The sequence below is a fragment of the Anoplophora glabripennis genome, unplaced genomic scaffold (assembly GCF_000390285.2).
Source record: "Anoplophora glabripennis isolate ALB-LARVAE unplaced genomic scaffold, Agla_2.0 scaffold113, whole genome shotgun sequence".
In the NCBI taxonomy this organism is placed as follows: Eukaryota; Metazoa; Arthropoda; class Insecta; order Coleoptera; family Cerambycidae; genus Anoplophora; species Anoplophora glabripennis.
Genome location: NW_019416240.1, coordinates 615088 through 640679, shown reverse-complemented (window position 1 = coordinate 640679; position 25592 = coordinate 615088). Strand labels below are relative to the sequence as shown.

Below are 25592 nucleotides of genomic sequence, written 5' to 3'. Positions count from 1 at the left end.
ATCTAAAATATAAACAATGTTTTTAATAAAATTCGTTAAGGTATTAAAATAAAAAAAAACAAATACATTTACAATAATTCTAAAAAATTGTTCCTGTCACAATTACCATAAAACCCGAAAAAGAAAAATTCTAAAACAGCTCTAAAAATAACATAAGTATTACTCACTCACCGAAATTTGAAGTGTCTTTTGTCCAACTTAATAGTTCTAAATATTAAGAAGATGGCATCTAGATACTTATATGTGTATTTATAATTCATGGAACAATTTCAATGCGGTTTTCTTTCACAGTAAAAATTGTTGTAACGTCTTAGGTACTGTTCAGCAGAATGACAGTAGAAAAATACGTTGATTCTAATGTGTGTAGATATCATCCTTCTTTTTCCTCTTACTTTTTTCCCTTTTATTTTTACAAGAGAATTTTATTAATTAAATGATAATAAACCAAGTTTAAATTATCTATATCCTTCTTCGTATTAACACTATTAATTTTTTTAATATAAATCATTTCCTCGAGTAACCTTTTTGAAAGAATAGGTTGATGCCCAAGCAGTTCGGTTTTGTCAAATTCAAAATGGTGATTAAATTCTTTTGAATGTTCTACAAGTGCCGTTGGATGTAAATTATTTGGTTTTTTTAAATCTCTTTCGTGTATAATTTTTTTATTTATCTAAATTATTTAATTCACTATTTCATTATTTTATTTGTTTATCCATTAGAGAGACTTCCCCCTTTTTTTGTTTGAAATAAATGTCGAACATTTTCGACAGAGGGATAGTACATTTTCAAAAAAAAACACACACCTTCAAAGGTGTTCGAAGACCAGTTTTTATTAATGACACCTATACAGGGTGTTCCTAAATATCATGTACATAAGAGAGGGGGAAATTCTTTGGCTTATTTCACGACTAAAAGTTCATATAAATATAGGTCCGCAAACGTTTCGTTACCGATCTACAGGTTGTTGAAATTTTAAGATTTTTTTTTTCTATAGCTCCCACAGTTTTTGAGATATTTAGCTCAAATTTGGAATACAGGTTACGCTGTAGGGCTTACATCATTGGGCATGTTTAATGGTCGTGATATTCTACAGATTGATATTTTTTCGGGGTTCATGCCCCCTTTTCTTCCCCTGAACTTTTGTGCGGTGCGCCGCTGGTAGTTCTAAAATCAAAATTGAATTTTATGTTTTGTTGAGAAACTTTTTTGTCTCTTATGATTTTTTCGTATATGCGGCCATTATTGAGGAAAAAACGATTTTGTGTAATTCGTTAGATGAAATTGAAATTCTTAAAATGGTCCAGTAGGCTCTGGCTTTATTTAGATAATCTCTTGTTTCTATTAATTTTGACAGTTCACATTTGAAATCGTAACTTGGGTCTGCATATGTTTAAAAATTAAAGGTTTATGTTATAAACTATAAGGTGTAAAAGTGTTTTAAATACTCATTACAATCTCATAACAATGCCAAATTTTACCAATTTTGGAAATGGAAATAAATGTTAGAGAAGCTAGACGTCTGTACATGGAGCGCTATCCCAATAGAATGATATCTGATTAACGAATATTCTCAAATATTCATATATATATTCATATTCAAAAAAATATCACGACCATTTACATGCCCAATGATGTAAGCCCTCCAGCGTAACCTATATTCCAAATTTGAGCTAAATATCTCAAAAACTGTGGAAGCTATAGAGAAAAAACTTAAAAAATCTTAAAATTTCAACACCCTGTAGATCGGCAACGAAACGTTTGCGAGCCTATGTTTATATGAACTTTTAGTCATGAAATAAGCCAAAGAATTTCCCCCTCCCTTATATACATGATATTTAGGAACACTCTGTATATTTTATTCTCGAATTTAATCCGCTTAGTGTTTTAGACAATTTTGGTTTCAAATTATTTTGTCAAATAGTCAAATAGTCAAATAAAATAATAATTGTAGTTATTTAAAAAATAATAATATTTTGGTGTGAAAAACATTAATTGCTATTTGACACCAAGAATTTCCTTTTAAATATATCCCTAAAGGGCAGTTAATTTAAAAAAAATAATGATATCTTCCCCAAACAAATGCTGCAACTTTCATTAGAAGCAACCATTTGAAAAATTATGATATAATTTTCTTGTAATCTCGAATACCCTATACAGGGTGTCCCACCGGAAATTGTGTCGATCGATATCTAGGAAAGTATTTATCCGAAAAATTTGAAAATTTAGCAACATGGCAAAGTTCTGGGGCGAACACAGCTAAAATATCTAGAACTATCTAGCACTTCTGGTTGTACCAGATGTCGACATAATTTCGTTATTTTAAATGGGACACCCTGTATATTATTGCATTCTCGGATTCTAAAGTCGTTTTGTGTAATATTTCCTATGGCTAGGAGTAACAGAATCCGAGACAAATTTTTTAAGGAAAAAATTGTGACTTATTCTAGGGTTCGCGGAGGTGTCCTTTTTCCAGGAAATTGATATCAAGCTGATTTTTGGTATTCGTTAGACGACGCTAACTTATGATACATCTTTAAATTTTAAAATATACGCTTGGTATACCAAACGTTTCATTCTCGCTGTTACATTTTGGCAAAGTCAAACAACTATAACTTTCTTAACATAAATGGGACACCCTGTATTTTATTGCTCTCTCTTGTACACATTGAAATTCTCTTTCAAGCCATATAAGCATTGTTAGGGTTGCGTTCACTACATTTAGAGATATTTGCAAATTTTTACTATTTTGGCAGTTTTCATCATATCTGGAGTGTTAACAAAATAGCCAGGAACATAAACGTGTCAAAAATAACAAAAGTGGTTTGGCTTGTGTCAAATATTGCTGTTTGTTGCGTCACTAGATAAAACAAAAATATCATAAACTCGTTATATCTACATCTATTATTCTAATTATGACGGCGCGTTTGAATTACTCAAACGAAGATTATTTTAATTTGTTTATTATCTACGGACAACATTTTAACAAGAACTTGCACATTTGCTGCTCGATATCCGCAAAAACAGAAGCCATCACCAAATACTATGAAACAAATTATTGTAAATTTTAAAAACTTTGGTTCCGTCAAAGCAACAATTGAAAATATTAGGACTGTTATCGCTGTGTCGAGCTGCAGATGTATCACAAGTTCTTGTTAAAACTTTGTCACATTTTTCATAGATATCGATCGAGGCAGTTCCCGGTGGGACACCCTGTATAGGAAACTATGCACTTTTATGGAATATTTTTGTTATTTTGAGGAGTTATACAAAGTAAAATTAGGTTTGCATAATTCGGAACACCCTGTATAAAATACAGTAATAAAATATTAAAATACAGGAACTAAACAATTTGGTGATTATACGCCCAATATTTTTCAAAGTGGAGTGCTGTAGCACAGTAATGCCATTTTTTTACACCCTTTACGGTAAAAGCACAAAAATAATATTTTTAGATAACTTGAACCTTACACTAAAAAAAGACACTCTTGGTTGATATTGATAAAATGAACTGTTTTCGAGAAAAAACTATTTTTGTTTAATATGATTTTATTACATCCGTAAAGAGAAATTAACCGATGAAATTTGCATTCTTTCTGTACCTATTTAAAAAAAAATTGTTTACATTTATTCAAGAGATTGTCCACATATTCTGGGACACCCTGTATAAATTTATACACAATTTTAAATTTTTTTATTCAAATCGTACGCCATTGTCTTGTGGCAAACACTCGATTTCATCAACCTTTTTTTTCACAGACACTAGCCATTATTGGCTTAAGTGTAGATCTACAATATCCAAGATTTAATTACAATGAAATGTCAATGCAAAAATCTACCGTATTGAAACCTCGACTATGTACAGTTTCTAGAAAAATTGCACCTATCTATTTTTTACCAAAAATGATACTGAAAATCAAAACATGATGACGTGCGTGTATGTGTATACAAATCCTTTGAAAAATTATAAAAAGAACTGAGAAAGGGCCCTGTACTAGAAATAACAGAGAAGTTTATATGCGCTTGTAGGAACGTATGGCAAAGTTTTACCATCAAACGCGCGGAATCCTGACGCCTATAAGGACCGGCATTCAAAGGCTCGAGCACCGACGCCGCTTCTTGCCCCGATCTCGACTAGAACAGGTAAATTTGACGCCGGTGATTTATCGAGACACGGAATGATCGATAGGGACGCCAAACATTGGGAGAACGGAGGCAATTCCCGATATACGTGGACGCGTTTACTTTATTATCCCGCATCGATGGGGTTTCTTATGTTCGTTCTTCGTTTCCAGATTCCGCCGAATGTATTTTGGGAAATTGTAATTCTATTCAACGGAGGACTTTTGAGATGTTCTCGCTTTGTTCTCCGGGATAAGGAATCGCTTTAAAGCGCAGAGAAAACTCAATTGTTATGCTTCTTGAAAAGATAAATAAAAATGGTTGCCATGAAAACGATATAATGTACGATGATCATGATACACCATTCCTTTTTATTTTATTTATTTATTATTTACAGGACAGGTTAGTTAAACAAACTAAAAAACAATCAAATCATATACAGGGTGATTCAGTCACAATAACGACCTTTTGAAAGATAAGCGCAAATTACCCATTAACTCTCGCTAATTCAGCGCCTTACTACGCAATACATTTTCTGACCGGGAACGCACAGACGGACCATAGAGCGTTCGAACGTTGAAGCAAAACAGCTGATTTTCTCAGTCGTGTTGAACTTTGCAATTGATTTCAAAATCAAAGTGCAGCGGACCAAGTATTATGGACGACTGAGTGTTGCTTTATCCGGACCGGCATTTTAAATAGGTAGGTGCCATAAGTAATCTTTAAAAAGCATTAAATCACTAGATATACATACTACAAACTGAATAATTAATTGAACATAAAATTAAAAACTAATACACAATTATAAAACATAGTGAAAACGTAAACAATATTAAAAATACTCAATTGTAATAACATTCGAAAACAATTATTATCCTTACACATTTGATTTTATTAACAAATAAATAATATTTGTTAATATTTAAAAGGTAAAAACATATCTAATGTCTATCCAAGTGTCTAGATAGAAAATCTGTTTATTCCTTGTCGTTCACTACGCATTAAAAACGCAGTAAAAACTAGGTTAGTGACCGAATAAAACGGTAGGTCAAGATTCACTCTCGATAAACCTTTGTAGATCAGCGGCCAGAAGCGGTTTGAATAGTGATTTGAAAATATTTTCTTTTCACCGTAAATATGCAATTAAATTTTTTTTATGACGTATTCGTATTCTATTAATTTTTCCCTATTTTCTCTTAAAATTAATAAATGACGCTATGATTGAATCACCCTGTATAAAAAACAAAACACAGAAAAAACTCAAAGAAAACAAAACCAAGAATGTATTAAGTTCCTAATATCACTGTTTTCATTTTAGAAGCCAAATTATAAAACAGATAATAAAATATGAGTTTTAGGTATGGAAAGTCTAAATATGATACAATGTATTGAATTCAAACCAGGCGCGAATCCAGGGCGTCCTAAAAAAATTGTTGACTGTATAACCTTTTTTTTGATATCAATTTTACAAATGCCCCTCCCAAACAATATTATAAAACCAAAGAGTCCGATACTGGAATTCTTATTTCTAAGGTCAGGTTTCTTGGTTTCTTGACTGCATAACCATCCTTTTTTGTTTCTTGGTCTTTAGATCTCTGGATCCGCTTCTGATTCAAACGAGGTACAATGAATTCAAGTCTAGACAATCTATCAAAGAATTCACAACAGTGCTGATTATTACCGTAAAGAACAATATTATAGTTCGGAACGTACAAAATAAAAATAAAGGCAAAGCAGCACATCGACTGAATGAAATTCTCTTGAAGTACATACAATAAATCCACCCAACATGAATATGATCCTTAAATTTGTTGAGAATAAAAAGTAACTACTAAATCATTAAATGCTTGCGTCTTAAAAGAGAAGATTCATTTCTGTCCTGCTTGCGGGAAAACGATAAAATATTGCACTTTTTAATGTTCGAATTGAAATGATCTAGTTATATCACTCATAGATTCAAGGTTATACTGTAACAATTCACACTGTACAACATCAAATACGAACCAGTAGATTATTATATCCTCCGTATACAGTAAAGATTTGACGTGAAGGCAAGAAAATATATCATAAATGTTAAACAATAATGGACCTAAAATTGAACTATGAGGTACCGCAAATCATGTATTAAATTCTATGGATTTAAATCCTTGACAAAGAACAAATTGGTACCTATTACGAAGACATGACTTAAATAGTTGATATAATTTACTAGAAACGTCTATCTATGCAATCAAGTTTGTCAAGAAGGATTTTGATGGAGGCGATCGAAAGTTTCCTTCACATCAGTATAAATTACATCAACCTGACCTTGGTTATGAAGAGTGCTAGATGTGTGTTCACTTATTGAGAATAAATTAATATTTGTATGAGTCTACCTTCCATAAAGCTGTGTTGAGAGGGCCTATACGGTTATATAAATAGAAGTGGATTAAAATTTCAAAAGTTTTTGCCAAACTCGATAATATTGTAATTGGACTATAATTTGAGACGTCATATCTGTCTCCATTTTTAAATATTGAACAATGGGCGATAACTTTAATGTTTTTTAATCTTCTGAGATACATTTCTCAAGCTGGGCATATTTAAAATAAATAAAAATATATACTGCGCGGAATTCATTTTGCCAGCCATCTTGGCAACGTCAATTTAAATATTTTCTCTTGAACAATTTTGCTAAAGGGTTCTCGAGTAAAATTAAAAAAATATGTCGCAAATTAATTAATTATTAGGGTCTAACGACACTTATAGTGTGCGCTAATTCAATAAATATAGAAATCTAAGTAAAACATATTTAGAACGAATACATTGAAAATGATTTTTTCGAGACAAAACGTCTGAATTGGGGGTCATGAAGGCTTGCAAAATAAAATTAAATCAAAATTAATAATAAAATTTCCAGGGCCATATTTAAAAAAATGATGATGATGGCTCTGGAAAGAGGAAACGTTACATATAAAAATTGATTATGCCATTCGATAGGGGGCAAAATGTTGTCATGAGAAAGTATATTCTTTTTTCAATATCACTTCAAACAAGGCTGAAATGAAACAAAAACGGATTTCCGAAATTTCGTTTTTTTTTCAAATATTTCGAAAACTAATCATGTTAGCCTTGATTTTTTAGAGGGAATAATGTTGGTCCCTTGATTACGCAACTTTGCCCCCATTTAAGCTAATTTGTATCTCTTGCCACTTCCGAGATCCCTTCACATACAAAAAAGTTGTAGCGCGTTATAGAAAACGCTCAAGATTATAGAGGATTCTCAAGATTAGAATTTTGGGGCACCCTGTATAAGCTAAGCTATCTTTTTACCTTAAGGAGGTTTATCTGATTTAGAATTGACGAACAAATATTCATAAAAAAATTAATATAAGCTTATTAACATGAAGAAAATCCTCAAAAAAAAATTATGACTAGTTTGGATACCTAAGAGATGAGACATTAATAAAATAATTTTTCACGATTTAGTACAGTCTTATGAGAATGCAGATTTTTTTGGTCTTTCCACTTAGAATGCGCAGCAATTGACGAACAGTTTCCACAGCAACTTGTATAAATAGGAAACCGATATCTAAGGAACCGTATGACAGCATGTAGAAATCGATTAGGTACTTGTAAGATACATAACTTATAATAATTCTCCTTCAAACTGCTGCCGTTGACTAACTTATCCGCCATATGCGTGATAGCGGCAACGCCGCGGTCTCGACGAAGCGTATTATTTGAAATTCGCAGGGGTCCAAACAAACAGAATGATCGAACGGGAGCGAGCGAACGCCGAGCCGAGCGCGTCAACCAAGTTGCCAAATCTAAAGGCTTACTACTTTAGTCACTAGCGAATCTACAGAAACTTTCGTTAGACTTTAGACGTACCTCCATACCCGATAAACCTCCTTATAGAGGCTTAACTTTTATAGGGTGTAACGTAAAGGTTGGGAATAAATTAAACGGTAATTTTTTTTTTTAAATAAATATTTGTCATAAAGTTATGCTCTATGGGTTTTCTTTTCCAAGCTACAGGGCTCTATGTTAGCAGTGGGAAAAAATGGTTATTTACAAGAGTTTTATTTACAAAAAATTACAAGAGCTAAAAATAAAACGCAAGAGGATAATTCGAGGGATAATTTTGTTTAAAATAAAAAATGGATCTTAAAGAATTATTAAAAAAAGTTTTTACCAGTAGCGTACCACAATTTTTTTTCGAAAAACCTTACGGTACAATCCGTATGTGCGCCACTGAGTAACTTACAAAGTCAATATTTTTCCTGTTACTAGGAGATTATCAAATTAAGCTATGTTATTGGAGAAAAACTAAATTTTTTGAAGTTTTTTAGCGCCCTGTAGCTTGGAAAAGAAAACCCGTAGAGCATAACTTCATATGAGAAAAATGTATTGTTTAAACCAAAAAATCCACCTTTAATTTATTCCCAACCTTTACGTTACACCCAGTATAACCAACAAGTCAAGGCTCTGAAATATTTTTTTAAACTTTTTCTAATTAAATCCGTGACGTTACCCATGTTAAAGCCGCTTACTCGATCTAATATTCTAATAACCTTACGCAAACCCGACCTGCGTCAAATAAATCGTGTCAAAGCGTCATCCACAGGTGTCGCCGTTTAGTAAAATACAGAAAAAGCAATAACTTTTTTATCCGTCGTATTCGTGACTGAACTGTCGAGCCGCGGGCGTCCATCAGAGTCACAATTATGCCGGCAGGGCGTCTGCGACGGTATTAGTATTAAAATTAAAATAAGGATACTTGTTGCAAAAACCGGAGACTGAAATTACCACGCACGAGAAGCGAATTTAATTAAAAACGGAGGACCGGGAGGGAGGAAGGAGGGGTTTTGTTAACGATACCGGCATATTTAAACTAGCCTTTTCCTCCCAAGTTTTTCGAATCTAATTAAGGTCCTCTCGACGGAATGGATCGCTGGTGGAGAAACGTGACGAACCGTTCGTGTGGTCACCATCGATTTCTAGTTGTACACGCTCTCGAATGGACGTATACTAGTTAGTGCAATTGCTCACGCGACACACTTATTCAATTCCCCAGCAATTGTTATAAAAGTCCCATTTGCCAACGTTGATTAATGCGAAAAAGTTTAAACGTAACAATTTTAGTTTAGGTGGTAGAATTACGGATATTAGGAAAAAATTGACAACGCTGCATTATACGAGGTGATCCAGAATTATGTACCGAAAACGCTAGAGCTGTAGTACATTAAAAAAATAAAGGTGCTTTGTCTTATAAATTTATAAAATATTCAGTGACGTCGATGTCTCAATTTTTCCACCACTGGTTGCGCAAATGCCTTAATATTACATCATTTTATGGAAACTTGCCCCGGTATACTATACACCAAATTTAGTTCAAATATCTCTATTATGTCAGAGGATATTTACAGTAAGTACAATTTAATGGGAACACCCTGTATCTCGAAAACGGTTGACATTTCAAACTAAGTTTATAAGACAAAGTACCCTTAAGGCGGGTATCCATTTGTGGTAATGCTCCGTAACGTAACAACGAACATGTTACGGTCTGTTGCAAAAGGTGATATGGTTCGCTGCGAAAGTATGTGTGGTTTTGGTCGTATCATTCATTCCGTAACGTAACAAAATAAGGTTACGAGACGACACAGGAACATAAACTCGCATTATGAACCTGACTGCAATAATGGATTCGTCACTACCATTGCAGTTAGCAGCAGCGCAATATATTTTTATTCATCATACAATTTTGAAGAATAAAAACGGAAATCTCCGGAAATCTTTTCTTTACTTGGTTCGTCCCGGATTAGTTACGCGTACCATGCAACAATTTTCCGTCTCCACTAGCTGTAACGTAACATGTTCGGTGTTACGTTACGGGCATTTGACACAAATGGATACCCGCCTTTATATTTCAGATTTTAAATTTATCCGGACCACCTTGTTTTAAATGCTACTATTTCTGAATTGCACACATCCAAACTATACAACACTTCAAATTAAAAAAGTTGTTACGAATATACTTAGGACGTAGATGAATGTTGAGATTAAAAAAAATATTGACTTAGATTGACAACACTTGAGACAGTACTTTAATTAATTTTGTGTGAAAATTCACAGAGTTGCTACAGAAATCTGCCTACCAGTAGCGGAAATGCTAAGATGGGGTCTCTAAGGCCCGTATGCATAGTCGATCGCCAGCGACTCGCCAGAGATTCGCCGTTCGCCGGACGAGATTTTCAATGCACAGTCGTTCGCCAGCCAAGTCAAGCATGCGCATTAGTGAAACTTATGGCGAACCGCCGGAGAATCGCCGGAGATTGCCTGTAGCATCTCCAGCGTTTCTCCAGAAAGCAAGTAGCAATTTTTATTGTGTATTTGAGATTGTTCCAATAATGGATCGCGATTTTAACATGTTGTATAACGCAAACAGAGATATTTCTGATTTAGATCTACACACCTATACAGGGTGATTCACAAACGGTGACCAAAAATGAAAACTAGTGTTCTTTGGTGAATTTTAAAGGAAGTCTATCGTATAAAGTTTTTATTTAGGACGCTTCGTTTAAAAGATACAGGGTGTTAAACTTAATAAAAATATTTTAAATTTTTTTAAATAATTTAAAAAGTTGTAACTGATATAATTTGAAATTGAGCACATGTATTTATGTAAACATTGTCCAAAATCGGAGGCTTTTTCCGAAAATTTAAATGCTCTAGTGCCGGAGATGCAGGGTATCGGTGGCATATTTTCCTAAATTAAATAGTACGCCACTGTTTTATGATAATCAATCATGATATTCATCGAATTCATCTTTCAATTCTCTACTAATTACTACTCTTATGTTTTTCGAAAAAAAGTCTGATTTTCGAGTAAAACTTAAAAATCCAACTGAAAACACACTTCGATATTCGAATTAAATTCGGTTTAAAATTACATAATGGGCTGCAATAACAACTTTGAAATTCTGAGCAGTTCGAAAAAAGAATAAATATTGCTTTAAATCATATTCAAGCAACAATAAATTTCGAACAAATTACATTTTCGTTACTAAAAAGATGTCACGCATGTGTTCGTGGAAATGGATGTATTTTTGTGCATTTACTCAAATAAAATCATTAAAATCATGATTAATTTCTTTATTCCATTTAATAACCGAATGATTAGTGTTTGCATGTTATTTAAGTAAAACTGTTTTCAGTTCGTTTTTTAAGTTTTACTCGAAAATCAGGCTTTCTTCGAAAAACATGAGAATGTAGTAATTTGTAGAAAATTGAAAGACGAATCCGAATATATCATGATTTTTACCATAAGTACTGGCATACTGGAGCATCTAAATTTACATAAATACATGTGCCCAATTTTAAATTATTTTAGTTACTAGTTTTTATATTATTTAAAAAACTTTAAAATATTTTAACACCCTGTATCTTTTTAACGAACCGTCCTAGATAAAAACGAAAGACTCCCCTTAAAATTCACCAAAGAATATTAGGTTTCATTTTTGGTCACCGTTTGTGAGTCACGCTGTATATTGAAATTGTAATCGTTGTTGTAAATTGTAAAGTAAAACAGATTGTACTTTGAAATATTTTAAACAAGATGTACGTTGATGTACCTATTATAATTATTTGTGTGTGATCACTGTTAATCATGTAATTGAAAAAACTACTCTATACCCTAATAAAAAAATTACTTAAATATTTCATAAATATGGCTTTCCGATTCCTAGTGCACCCTAATAAACAAATTACTTGAGACATTTTATAATAACAATATAATAACAACAGCTTACTATATTAACAACTGCTATTAACGCCGAAAAGGAAAATTTTATTTAGTCTTTTACTACCGCTACAACCCTTTAGATAATTATGCTTTGACAATAATTTATGTGATACAAACAACTATATACCAGAGCTGCTCAAAGTAATACATTTCAAAGTACCATACCATGCACAAACTCAGGTTAGAACAGTACGTATTCGGTGTAAAATAGCATTGCGCATGCTTAAGCGCCTGTAGTTGAGACTATCACTCATCTGGCGATTCGCCCAAGCGGAGATCGCCGGGCGAACGTCTATGCAATAGAAACTACGCGCCGTTCTTTCGCCAGCGACTCGAGATTCGCCAGGTATAACTTCGGCGAGTCGCTGGCGATCGACTGTGCATACGGGTGTAAGAATCCCAAAATTCCATAGCCATTGAATGTTCCCGAAATTGGATAAGTGCGTTTAATTCCGATTGATATTTCGAAGAAAAAAATTCTGATCGTTGTATTTAACGTTTTAAATTATATTTCTAACAAAAAATTCTATACATTTTCCTCCTTTTATTATTCCCTAAGTCGGAGACATACATATTTTTAATTAAAAAATAATCAATCATAAATGGTTGGTATGTCCAGCAAAACAGAAAACACTTGTTTTCTTAGAAGCACCATCTGGAATAAAATATACTTCTTATCGAATTTTCAAAATATTCAATGGCGTCGAAATTCTTAGCAAATTTTTGCCCAAAATTAGTTAATCATCATTAGCTAAAGTTTAATTTATTTCATATATTTATGTCAAGCATCTTAAGAGATATATAAATAAATATCGTACCGCCTAAGTTTATATGGACATTTTTTCGTTTTTTTTTTAGATGTTCTATCAACATGTAAAATTTGGCGTGTGCAATTCAAGACACCCTGTAGACTGAGTTGAATTTCTCAGTCTAGTTTCATATTATCGAATATGTTGTAAAGGGTGGTCCAACCATAATGCACGATGTTAATTGTGAGTCACACCTTAACGTCAAGTTTTTTGCCCAACTTAATTTGACATTTCTTTGTTTCAGTGTTTGACAAATTCAACCATGGAGAGGTACACAATTGAGCAGCGCGTTAAGATTGTTGAAGCCTTTTACGAAAATGGGCGTTCAAATCAAAATGCATTTCGTGCACTTCGTGATTTTTTTGGTCAGCATAATCGACCAAATGTGTCCACAATCGGGAGAATTGTGCGCAAATTTCAGCAAACCGGGTCTGTAGGAAATGTGAAAACACCTGTGCATGCTCGCCCAGTTCGTTCTGCGGAAAACATTGCTGTTGTTCGCGATAGTGTGGCAGAAGAGCCGTCAACCTCGACTCGTCGTCGTGCCCAACAATTGAACATCTCACGAACATCACTGATGCGAATTTTGAATAAAGATTTGAATTTACACGCTTACAAGGTTCAATTGACTCAAGAGCTGAAGCCTACTGACCATTTCAAATCATCAATACGCCAAATGGCTGGTTGAACAGACAGAAGTGAATGGTGACTTTACAAAGAAAATCATCTTCAGCAACGAGGCACACTTTCACCTCAGTGGATTTGTTAACAAGCAGAATTGCCGCATTTGGGCAAATGAGAATCCACGAGTGATTGTTGAAAAGCCGATGCGTCCACAAAGACTGACTGTTTGGTGCGGTTTATAGGCTGGCGGCGTCATCGGGCCGTACTTCTTCGAAAATGAAGTCGGCCAAGCAGTTACCGTGAATGGTGTTCGCTATCGCGAGATGATAACGGACTTCTTGTGGCCAGAAATTGAGTATATGGACCTGGGCGATATGTGTCCAACAGGATGGTGCCACTTGCCACACAGCCAACGAAACAATGGCTCTTTTGCGCGAAAAATTCAATGGCGATGTTAATTAGCCGCCACGATCATGTGATTTGACACCGTTGGACTTCTTTCTTCGGGGATATTTAAAAGAAAAAGTGTACGTCAATAAGCCAAGAAAAAATTCAAGAGCTAAAGGATGAGATAATTCGGCACATTAACGACATTGAACCTCAATTATGTCTCAGAGTCATTGAAAATATGGACCATCGGATGGAGGTATGCCACCGAAGCCGTGGCGAGCATTTGGCCGATAAAAAATATTAAGATAATTCTCTGAAAACTTTTTGTTTTATTTACAATTAACATCGTGCGTTTTGGTTGGACCACCCTTTATATACAGGGTGTTTGGAAAAGTTGGTGCACAATTTAAGGAGGTGAAAGTAGCCAAAAATAGTAAAAAAAGGTCCTATAAACATTGGTCCTCCGGAGCACCGTTACTGAGATATGGTCCTCCAAAAGGGTCTTATCATTTGGATATTTTTTAAAATAACTTTCTTTCTGATTAAGATAATGAAGGAAAATTGTAGGTAATAATCATACCATAAGGGTCTTCAAAATCGTTTATAATTAAGGATAGTTTTCTAACTATTCTTTACAGAAAATTTTCGAAATTTTTGAATTATCAAGTGAATAATATTATTTTTTAATGAATTAAGACTTTTTGAAGAAAAAATTTCTCTGCTTTTTTTTCGAATGCTGCGTAGTTTAGTCAGGAATAATTATTTTTTAAATAATGTATGGCTCAGAACAGTAACTTTTTTTTTAACATTTTCACATAGACATTTTTCATGGTGACAATTTCGTTGTAATGATACTAATGATTGCCACTTTCGTGTGCTATCGTTTAAATTCTTACGTTTCTTGGTTGTGATCTTTGTGCTTGACTTCGGAAAATTTCTAAAAATTTCTGTTAAGGGTAGTTAGAAAACTATTCTTATTTATAAACGATTTTGACGAAACTTATGATAGTTAAAGACCCTTATGGTATGATTATTATCTACAATTTTCATTCCCTTATCTTAATCAGAAAGTTATTTTTAAAAAATATCCAAATATTAAGACCCCTTTGGAGGGTCATATCTCAGTAACGGTGCTCCGGAGGACCAATATTTATAGGAACTTTTTTTACTATTTTTGGCTCTACTTTGACCTACTTAAATTTTATACCAACTTTTCCAAACACCCTGTATTATTCAGCTACTTTCTGATATCTTCCTGTCAGTGTGTTATATAATTTATTTTACAATTCATTTATTTTTATTTAATTCGGTATTTGTCACAATAAAAATAAATAAATTATAAACAAATAACTTCTTCTGTCGTATGCCAACAGGTAGATAAACAAAACAAAAGAAAAAAACTGTCTCACTTGATTTTAGATTTTTAATTTTTCATTACAATTAATAAATTTGAGAACGAACACAGAAGAAGGTTTCCAAATACTGAAATAACGAACAATTATCAACTTTTCTCAGTGTGAGATATTTCTAATTAGGCAGAAAGAAAATGCCACAAATAAATAAGAACAATATTTAACATCAACCTTTGCTGTTTTGTGATGGATATTGTAAGTATTTCTTTTTGTTTATGTATTATATATTTTAAATCTGAATTTTAATGAAACAAATATTACAATTTACACTGTTTTTTTTTCACTTTAATAAATAATTCAGTCGTATTTACTATTTTCTGTAAATTGAAATAAAACATGCTAAAATCAATTAAATATTATGCAATTATACTGACTGACTAATATCTTAATAATGAATTGTTTTTTGCAAAGTAGATTTTTTTTAAATTTGGGTTTACTGCAATTCTCTCGCACAGTCTCATCCCATTTTAAGTCTCGCGATTGTAGTACTGCCATGGCTTGAACGTCACAGGATTTAATTCCGCTAGAACAAAGGATTTCTATGAGAATTGCTCCCTTGTATATACAATTCTGTGTTGCAAACGCAAAACTGTCAAATACAGAACAGAATAAACATTCCGCCCTTTCTTTTCCACGAATGTATATACACACAATTTGCCGTATTCGGAGCGCGATTCTAATTTGTGCCCCTTTGCAGTTCCCCGCACGCACCCATTAAATAAAACATGGGTCGTTCAATGGGCTTTTCGCGACTCTAAATCCACCACCGTTTCCTGTTCGCTGGCCATTTGACCTTCAACCTCCGACCCTTGGTCCAAGTTTACTTATTATGTATTGTTTTACGTATAAAATGAATGGTTAATACCTCAAATTAACTGTGCTGATGGCATCGCGCTGTTATTTATAGCCATTGCGAAATAAATCAGAAAAAATTGTTGTGCACACCATAAAGCAGGTTAATATTGCCATAAAATCTGTTCCGACATATTTTAGTTATTCTGGAAAATATAGAATTGATTCAAGTGTGGACAGCATTGAACAATTCTAAAAAAATTACAGATCTTTGTAGTAAACGTTTTAGAAACAATTTTGATAACACTTTGCTCAAAAATATAACTTTTCCAAAGAATATAGAGATTTTACAATTACACCATTTTTCTAGAAATTAAGAAAATTTTGACGTACACAGATAATAGATACGCTTAACGGGAAGAATGGTTGATTTTTGTTCATTTTTTCAATACCTGTGCATTGAAAATTTCGATGCCTGTTCTTTTTTTTGTCATTTATTTTTACGTTTACTGAAAACTAATTTCGATTTATGTCACACATTGTATTTAAAATGTTTCTAATGAGTGTAACTTTACTAAAATTTTGTTAAATACCGGATGGCTCACAGTGAGTGTCCTATTAGATTATTTCAGAACCTACTTCGATTTCAATTTTAAAAATTGGCACAATAGGGTTTTTGGGTGTCCTTTTTTCAAATATAATAATTGTGTTTCTGTAACACCTTCGGTTATACCGGAAGTTGACGTCAGCTTTGTTACTTTAAATGGGATACCCCTATATATTATTGCATTTTCGGATTCTACGTGAAATTTGAGGGTCACTTTATGAAATATTTCCTATATCTAGGAGTTATATAGAATTTGAGAAATTAATTTTTAAAGAAAAAATTTGACAGATGCAAACGCATTTTTAGTAGCTGTAAAGGGCATAGGTAACACTATATGGTACACCAACAAATCAAAACATTTAATACCAGATGTTTCATTTTTGCTGTTACATTTTGAAAACTTCAAACAACTATAACTTTGTTAACTTAAATGGAACACCTCGTATTTTTTTACTCTATCCTATGCAAATTGAAATTTCCTTTCAAACGATATAAACATTGTTAGGGTTGCCGTTACTACTTTTAAAGCTATTTGCAATTTTTTATTTTTTGGACAGTTTTTCTAGCATCAGACCTGTTGTCAAATTGGCCATGACCAGAAACACTCCTAAAACAATTGAAATAACTTGACATTTGTCAAGTTAGTTGTCAAATTGTTGTTGTGTTTGAATAGTTTTTGTCGAAAATTTAAATAAAAATGCCTGGAGATCGTTTAAACTATACTAATGAGGATTATTTTAATTTGTTTGTTATTTATGGAATATGTGACAAAACTTCAAGAACATGTAGATAATTTGCTGCTTTGCACATTGCCTATAAAACTGAAAGAAAATGGCAACATGTTAAAAAAATATTTCAAAACTAAGCAAATATATAACAAATATCACAACCGTTGTAGAAAATGACCTCTTCCTAGGTTGGGAACTGTTGTGATTTTTGTTAAGTGCTTAATTTTGAAACAATTTTTTTTTATCATGTTGCCACTTGGTTCCTGATATATCGCCAAATAACTGAAAAAAAATCATTTTTTTCAACACCCTATATCTCGAAAACGGTACGTTTGCTAATCCATGTTTACTAAAACTTTTTTGCTTCTAGTATCGCGTACTTGCAGTTGTTCAAATTTACGCTGTTAACTATGATACACCCTGTTATTGTGTTAAATAAATACTAATAAAATTTCAAAATCTCGTAGATTTTCTACATTTTCTATATAAGGTAGCTATTTTTTTAAATTTGTGAATATGTATTTACATTTTTTTTAGAAATTGTCTTGACGGTAAATAAAATATACACAAAATGCAAACGCATCACACATAAGCATAACAAGGCACAAGCGTAGTCAACAAACGAATTTGGAAACACTTAAAAATGACTAACTTCTCATATCATTAACATTTTGCAACTAACAACTCAATAAATAAGAAATTTTGATACCGTATTGATATTGATTCTTCTAATTTTTAAGCAAATCCATTTATAGAATTTGTTTTGTATAATTATTCACAACCAGGATGGATATCAAGAACAACACTTCATTTGTAACATATAAAACTAACAAACCTAATATAATAAAGGTGTAAAAGCCTCAGGTGTAATAAAGAACTCTTACTGCGCATGCCAATGTCAGATTTATCCTAATATTTCCTACAAAGAATTTTAAATAAAAATATAAAATTGTAGTAAAACATATGTTATAAATATTTTCACAATAGAATATATATCTACTACTTTGTACTCAAATACTGAGGGTATATATATATTGGATAATTCTATTGACATGATTATTAAATTTTAATGCGATAAAAACAATTTAATTAATAATAATTAATAAAATATTTTTTGTGGAATTATACGAAAATACATCGGAAAATACTTTTTATACTTAATTACAATAGTGGATCATTTTTTTGCAGAAAGCAGTGAATATAATTTTTTACATGGCATCTCCTTAACTTTTTTGATTTAAATTAAAGAAAGTTCCTCTAAAAAGAGTGAGACATCCTAGCCAAATAAACTGCTTGTTTCTTTAATAAATCATTTTTCATTTAATGTGTAATTTTGTTGAAAATATAAGTTTTTATCTTTGTTATGAAACTTCGCCGGAATTACATACATGTAATTTGAATTTATGAGAACTAAACAGAGCGTGACTGCTAGAGATACATACGTATAATTTGCAGGTAAACAATATACCGGCATAATGTATAACAATGAATGTTTTACCAGATAAGAGGACGGTCCAAACAGAGTTTATGAATTAAAAACTAAAAGCGGAAAGTTTTTTATCTTATCACTTAGACATGACGCAGTGAAATCATAAAAGGCGAAGTTGCATGACGATAATTTTCGAAACGTTTGCTGATCCATCACCGAATTATACAAAATATTAAAAAAATATATGCAAAATCAATATTCCAAAAATTTAATATTATGCCACTTTCTAAAACTGCTGTCGCATAACTTAGCAAATATTACAATTTTGAACAAAATTTTGTGCACACCATGGAATTGAAAATCGGCTAATATTAGTTAGTCGTAGAATGTATTCTACAAATTCGCAAAATTACTGATTAAAACGGCAGCGAAACTATGTCGAGGTTATGAACCAAACATGGCACGACAAGTGGAATTCCCCAAGGTTCTAATTAAAGCCCACTCCTAATTTTAGTGTTGAATGAATGATATTAAATCGTCGGGTGATTATTAGTTTATTCTAACTCTCTTTTATTCCACGGATGGAGTTGAAAAGAGGAAAAGTCAATATTTAAAAAAAAAATCTGCTTTTATTCTAATGTAGAAAAATGTGATTTGACGTGGGTCAATGATACAGGGTGTCCCCTAAAAAGAAATAGTTAGAAATATAGTATGCAGTTGATTTTTTATTTTGTCCTTGGAATAATAATATACCAATCAGTTAAAAAAACACAAAAATAGTCAATTATTTTCTGATATTTAATATGTACAGGGTATACACACATCGTCCTAGCTGTATGGTGTCGAGAAGTAAAAAAAAATGAATGAATTTTGGCATTTTGGGAAACGATTATGTATGATTAAAAAGTTCTAATAATTTTTATTTCTGAATAACTTTTCTGAGTAAGTAAAGTCCCGTTTTCATATACCTACCAAAAAATTGAATGTTGAATTGTTGAATAAAGTTATATACAAAATTTGAAGATAATCAGCCTACTTCGATATTTTGATGAATTTGATTGATTAGATGAATTGTAAAATTGTTATATCCTATACAAAGAATGCAGTTTACCTGCACAGAAATATATTTTAGTACATGATAAGGCCTACTTAATTTTTCAGATTTAAAAATACCAGATTATTCATCATTAAGCAGAATTATTTTCCACAATGCAGAAATCCCATGCAAAAATTATTTATCGTCGACACAAACGGTTAAGACGATCTGAGGACAACCTGTACATATTAAATGTTGCCTATCTATGTGTTTCTTAGATAGATAGATAGATATTTTTATTCTTTGAGACATAAAAAATGTATAAGAAAATGACATAGTGTATTATTGAGTCTAAGAATAAAATCAACGACTATATTTCTATATGTCTCTTTCACAATCGGTAGGGAACACCCTGTATATGTTAGATCACTCAGACCCACATTTTTGAACATTTCAACAGAAGGGGAATTTTTAACAATAATGACTTAAATAAATGAAAAATAGAAACGTTTTCTCTCTTTTCAACTCCATCCTTGGAAACAATTTATTTTAAAATTGGGATAATCTATCTCCATTAATAAAATCGATAATTACCGAATGTATATTATCTAAAGTCTGAATTTTTTTATTGCAGGTAGATTAAAACAGTTGTAAAATATATTGTGATGCTAAAATGACAATTTGAAACAGAAATGGACATAGAACAAACTAATAATCAGTCGACGAAATATGTGTCAGTTATTATTATTATGTTAATAATAAGAAAATCGTTATCAAGTTACAAGCAAACGTATCGTCAGCAGAACCGCTGATAAAAACATACAAAATTAATTAAATTTGACCAAATTTCCCAATATTGATTGGTTATTTTTTTATGGCATACTTTTAGTTATTTCTCTGTTTATTGGGGATTTGGTCACCTGTGAAAACATTAATTAAAAACAAAAATTTGAGCCAAAAGGATCAATAATGGATTATTTTTATACACACAGAAAAATAAAAATAAAACGTAAACCACATGATACATTAGTTATGGAAGCAGACAGACAATCTTAAACTGTCAAAACTAATTAAAAAAAAAACAGTATTGCTAATGAAAATAGATTGATTTTTCGAAATTAGTGCGCGATATAATGAAGTGCATTTTTTGGTTGGGCAAAAATAGGATTTCACTGATCCTTTTAGGGTAAAGCTGTATTTAATTAATATGTTCTCAGGTTACCACCTCGACTCCACTTTTTTGACCGAATTGCAACAATCCAGCTACCTTCAGATTTTGTTCTCCCATCCCCAGGAAACATTAGCATAATGAATGGGATTCAGGGGAAGACAATAATTAGCCTAATGAGCGCCATCTTCACTAACTTCGTTCTGCTTTCTAACAATACCGCAGAATCGACCGTTTAAATCTATTATTTAAAAGACGAAATTGGTCGAAGTTACCAAGATCCGATTCTAATCACATATCAGAGGGAGCGCCACTTTCAGAATTACCAAAGCTAGGTTAATTGCATGCTAGTAATAGGCCTACAAAGTGCCCATAATTTTTTTAAGTACGCTACTGTCTTAAATTCCAAAGTTTATACAGAAGGGTGACTTAAAAATTACCAAGCAAAGCAATTATTTTCTTTCAAAAATTGTTCATGCATGGTTCACGAGAGATGTTACCCTTGTAATATACAATTCGATTTGGGGTACGAAGGGATAAAATGTATAACGTATAGGGCGTCCGAAAACAAACGGGCCGTGTTTCAAGGTTATAGCTTCCTTGAATGAAAAATAAAAACGATATAGATCTGGTTATCTCAGTACAATTTTGTTTTGTTTCAATGAATTAATGAATCAGGGGAATTTTTGCGGTAGCCGAAGATGAACATTAGGAATATTTTTTACCCAAAAGGTTGCTAAGGATACCGAAAAAGGTCTTTGTTTTTTGCCATATTATTTCCTTGAAAAATTAAAAAAAAACATGGGTGTTGATATATAAAACTCCACCTTTATTTATTGCTAAAAAATAGTGAAAACATGTCGAAAATAACTAAACCAAACTATTGGTTACAAAAAAAAAATATATAGGATTTTTTTTATAGAAATACATATATAAAAAACAGAAAAAATAGATTTTTTATAGAAATTGTATAGAAATTAAAAATTATAAAAATCATTGTCGCAGAAATTATTACTCCTCTGAAGATTATCAGCGGTAAAATTTATTTTTATTTTCAATCAAAGAAGTTGCCCAATCGATTTTGGACACCCTGTAAAAATTGGTAACATTAATTATCATTCACTATTTTTTTATCACAAAATATTGCTATAATTGAGGAGTAGAAGTGTCATGTTTGAAAATTGCAGTTTTTCATAGACAAAAAACTATACAGGAAGTTTAGGAAAAGTTTATACAGGGTATTAGAAGTTTGACCTTTGGCCTTAATTTTAACAGAAGATAGAATACATTAAAATAAACAAAAAAACCTTATATGATATGGGGGGTCCTAAATGGGTACCAAAACTGTCGGAGGCGCTTTGCTTCCAGACACCCGAAGTAGATATCAGTATATTAAATACGTTGGTAGAAATAGCTTCAAATGGCCTAACTTTTACCCAAAAATCATGCGAACATAATGAAAAACAAAAAAGTTAGAACAAAAAATCGATTTTCAACTCTCTACTTCAAGAGATAATATCACAGGTCAACATTTTATCTAGGCTTGTGCACGGGAATCGAAGATGGTATCCCAAGGTTTTTGGGGTCGCTGATTACGATGAGCGGGTCGGTTAGGTTCCATCACGTCAAATTCAAGATCATTTGAAGGTCAAACGGTTAAAAAACCTTCCAATAATCTGAAAAAATTCATGGACATATTTTTGAGGTCGCTAAAGCCGAATCCGGTGGTTTTTTTTTACTTCTCATGCATCCTCGAGGTCATTCAAGGTCATCTCAAGCTCATTTGAGGGGTTTTTGAGAAAAAAATGATAAGTACCATACGAAAAATCTGAAAAAATTCATACGTATGTTTTCGAGGACCCTGAAATTAGGAGATGAGGGTGAAAAAGTGAAAATATATAACGTTTTTCTCTAAATGTTAAGTTTCCATTTTAAATTTGTGTTCATTACTTGGTAAATATATAGATATATGAAAAAAAAACAAGTCAGATAGACAGCCTGGATTCTAATTTTTTACCTGGATTCTGTAGTCATTTTCCAAAGAATCTTTTCTGGTATAAATCTCATTAATGCATGACATGGTAACAATCCCAATCTGCGAAATGAACAATTGTGCCACAGAACTAGAATACCTGCCTTGAGATTACCTTGAATGACCTCGAGGATGCATGCAAAGTAAAAATAAACACCGGATTCGGATTCAGAGACCTCAAAATCATGTCCATACATTTTTTCAGATTTTTGGAAGGTTTTTTTGACCGTTTGACCTTCAAATGACCTTGAACTTGACGTGATGTAGCCTAACCGACCCGCTCATCGTAATCAGCGACCCAAAAAACCCTCGATTCCCGTGCACATGCCTAGATAAAATGTTGACCTGTGTAATTCTACAGGGTGAACCCGAATAACAAAACATTTTTTAAAAAGTTGTGACATTATTTTTGCAAGTCCTACCCAAATCCGAGAGATTAACCATCATTTCCTGGACACTCGGTATGTCGTACTGCATGTTCGGAGAAAGGTAATCAATTCTAATCAATTTATATACTCTTTTCTTTGTAAAATATGGATGGAATAATGCAAAAATATAAAATTAGTAGCTCGTAAATCACAATAGTATTCCTCAGAAGGATAGAGAAAGTCTTACGGCAAAAAAATCTCTAGATAACGATCGATTTTTTTTCCAATAGAAACATTTTACACAGATTTACTTAATTTAGTAATGTTTATAATATGCATTTGGCGGATAATCCTTTCTAAATTAGGTAATTTAAATTTGTGAACAGTAAAAATGTTCTTCATTGTTTAACAGATATTAATTATAACAGAATTATTCTTTGAATTCTGAGACAATTTCAGTAAAGTTATGATATGAATCAGTTATCCTCAGTTATCAGTTTATTATCCTTTCTAGAAATAGAAAGTTTTTCATGAACATTTCCTAAAATTATTAATTTTGACACTTACGTTTATTCGACAGATTCACGTTACATTTATTTATAATGAGGCTGGTTTTCACCTCAATTTCCCTCTAATTTCTGTACATACGAAAAGAAAAGAAATTTCCAACTTACCGGTATGATTGTTGTTGGCGTTGGCCTGTGCCGTGAAGTGGGGGTTCTGCAGGAGCTGCTGCTGCAGCAGGGCATGGCTTATGGGCGGCAGGTGGGCGGCCGAGGGGGTCCCGATGGCGGCGATAGGGTAGGGAGGCGGCTGCCCCTGGGGCGTCTGCCCGCCCGGCACCTGCTGCACCCCGCTGGGAGGGAAGGGGGATGGAACAGTTTCACCTGCGGACATAATAAGACGTCGGCCTTGAGAAGAGGAGAGGAACGGCCCGGTGGGGGGAACAAACATTCGTTAGGGAGACAGTTTTATTGTATCCGAAGAAGAGTTCCGCCTTATTTTGGTGTTTTTTTAAGGGAGGCGTACGAGGAAATGAAGGAATAAAAGACGATTCCCCGTTTCCACCTCCGGGCGTTGGGATATTTCATACAGAAAACAAGAGTAACTTTTTTTCCTGAAATGTTTTCTTCGGAGATATGAGACAGTTAGTTTGCAATTAATTGTAGGCGGCCGACTTGGTTTATACAAACTATATTGAATCCTTTATTCCACACATAAACCAGCAGTAGCAAGCAATATGATATCCGATGAGATTTTATTTTCACTAGTTACTAGCAATTTAATAAATTTTTTCTTCAAGCGTATAATAATACTTATATTATATAGTGCAACACCTCCTTTAGAAGCAGCCTATTGTTTAACTAGTACAAATATTTTTCATTTTTTAACTAGTAAAAAAATGTAACAATGTGTAGGTAAGTATCCTAGCAACGAATTAAAGATTCAAGAAGCTTTGACGTTTCATTAAGTGTCAGTTGAAATTTGATGTCGCGTCGGGTCGTTTTTAAAATGTCTGAAGAAATGCAGTGCACACCACCAGAATTACTGGAAATTGCAAATACATCAGTGGCAACACTTATACCAACAAAGTCGAGAAAAATTTATGAAAATGCTTATGATAAATTCATAAATTGGGCAAAAGAAAATAATGCACATATTTATTCAGAAAATGTGATGATAGCATATTTTACAAGATTATCCAGAACACTGAAAAGTTCAACTTTATGGGCGCAATATTCAATGGTAAAATCTAAATTAAACATAGAACACAATGTAAATATTGAGAAATATTCAAAATTAATTACATTTTTGAAACGACAAGGTGAAAATTATAAACCAAAAAAGTCGAAAGTTTTGTCTAAAAAAGAATTTGACGAATTCCTGAATAAAGCACCTGATGATAAATATTTAGCAACCAAGGTATGTACTTTTTAAATTATAGGTAGATATATATTTAACCTTTTTATATTTGTAATACAAAATTTTGTTATAATTTGTAAACTTCAAGTTATTTTATAGTATCCATTACGAGAATAATAAACAATTTTCGGAAATAAAGATAGCTCATTGGAAGAATGTTGTAAAAACTCATAAATATAGATGTCTTAAAATTACGTCATGTTTTAGAATTTCCTTGCATTTTCCAACTTTTTTTATTGTTACAAAATTAATAATTCTATATTTTTTAGGTTGCACTAATATTTGGAGTCACAGGAGCTTGTAGATGCGATGAACTCATTCAAGTAAAAGTTAATGATGTAAAAGATTTGGGAAATATAATATTAGTAA

General features: G+C 32.4%; 1 protein-coding gene across 6 annotated transcripts in view; it reads right to left on the bottom strand.

Annotated features, from left to right (window-relative positions):
• Positions 1-25592, bottom strand: part of LOC108905968 (phosphatase and actin regulator 4) — a 285928-nt gene that overhangs the window by 66954 nt on the left and 193382 nt on the right. For all 6 annotated transcript variants that reach the window (XM_018709058.1, XM_018709062.1, XM_018709059.1 and 3 more), the window contains one exon: positions 23975-24187. In XM_018709058.1, the coding sequence (XP_018564574.1) occupies positions 23975-24187 (213 nt within the window). The remainder of the gene's footprint in view (positions 1-23974; positions 24188-25592) is intronic.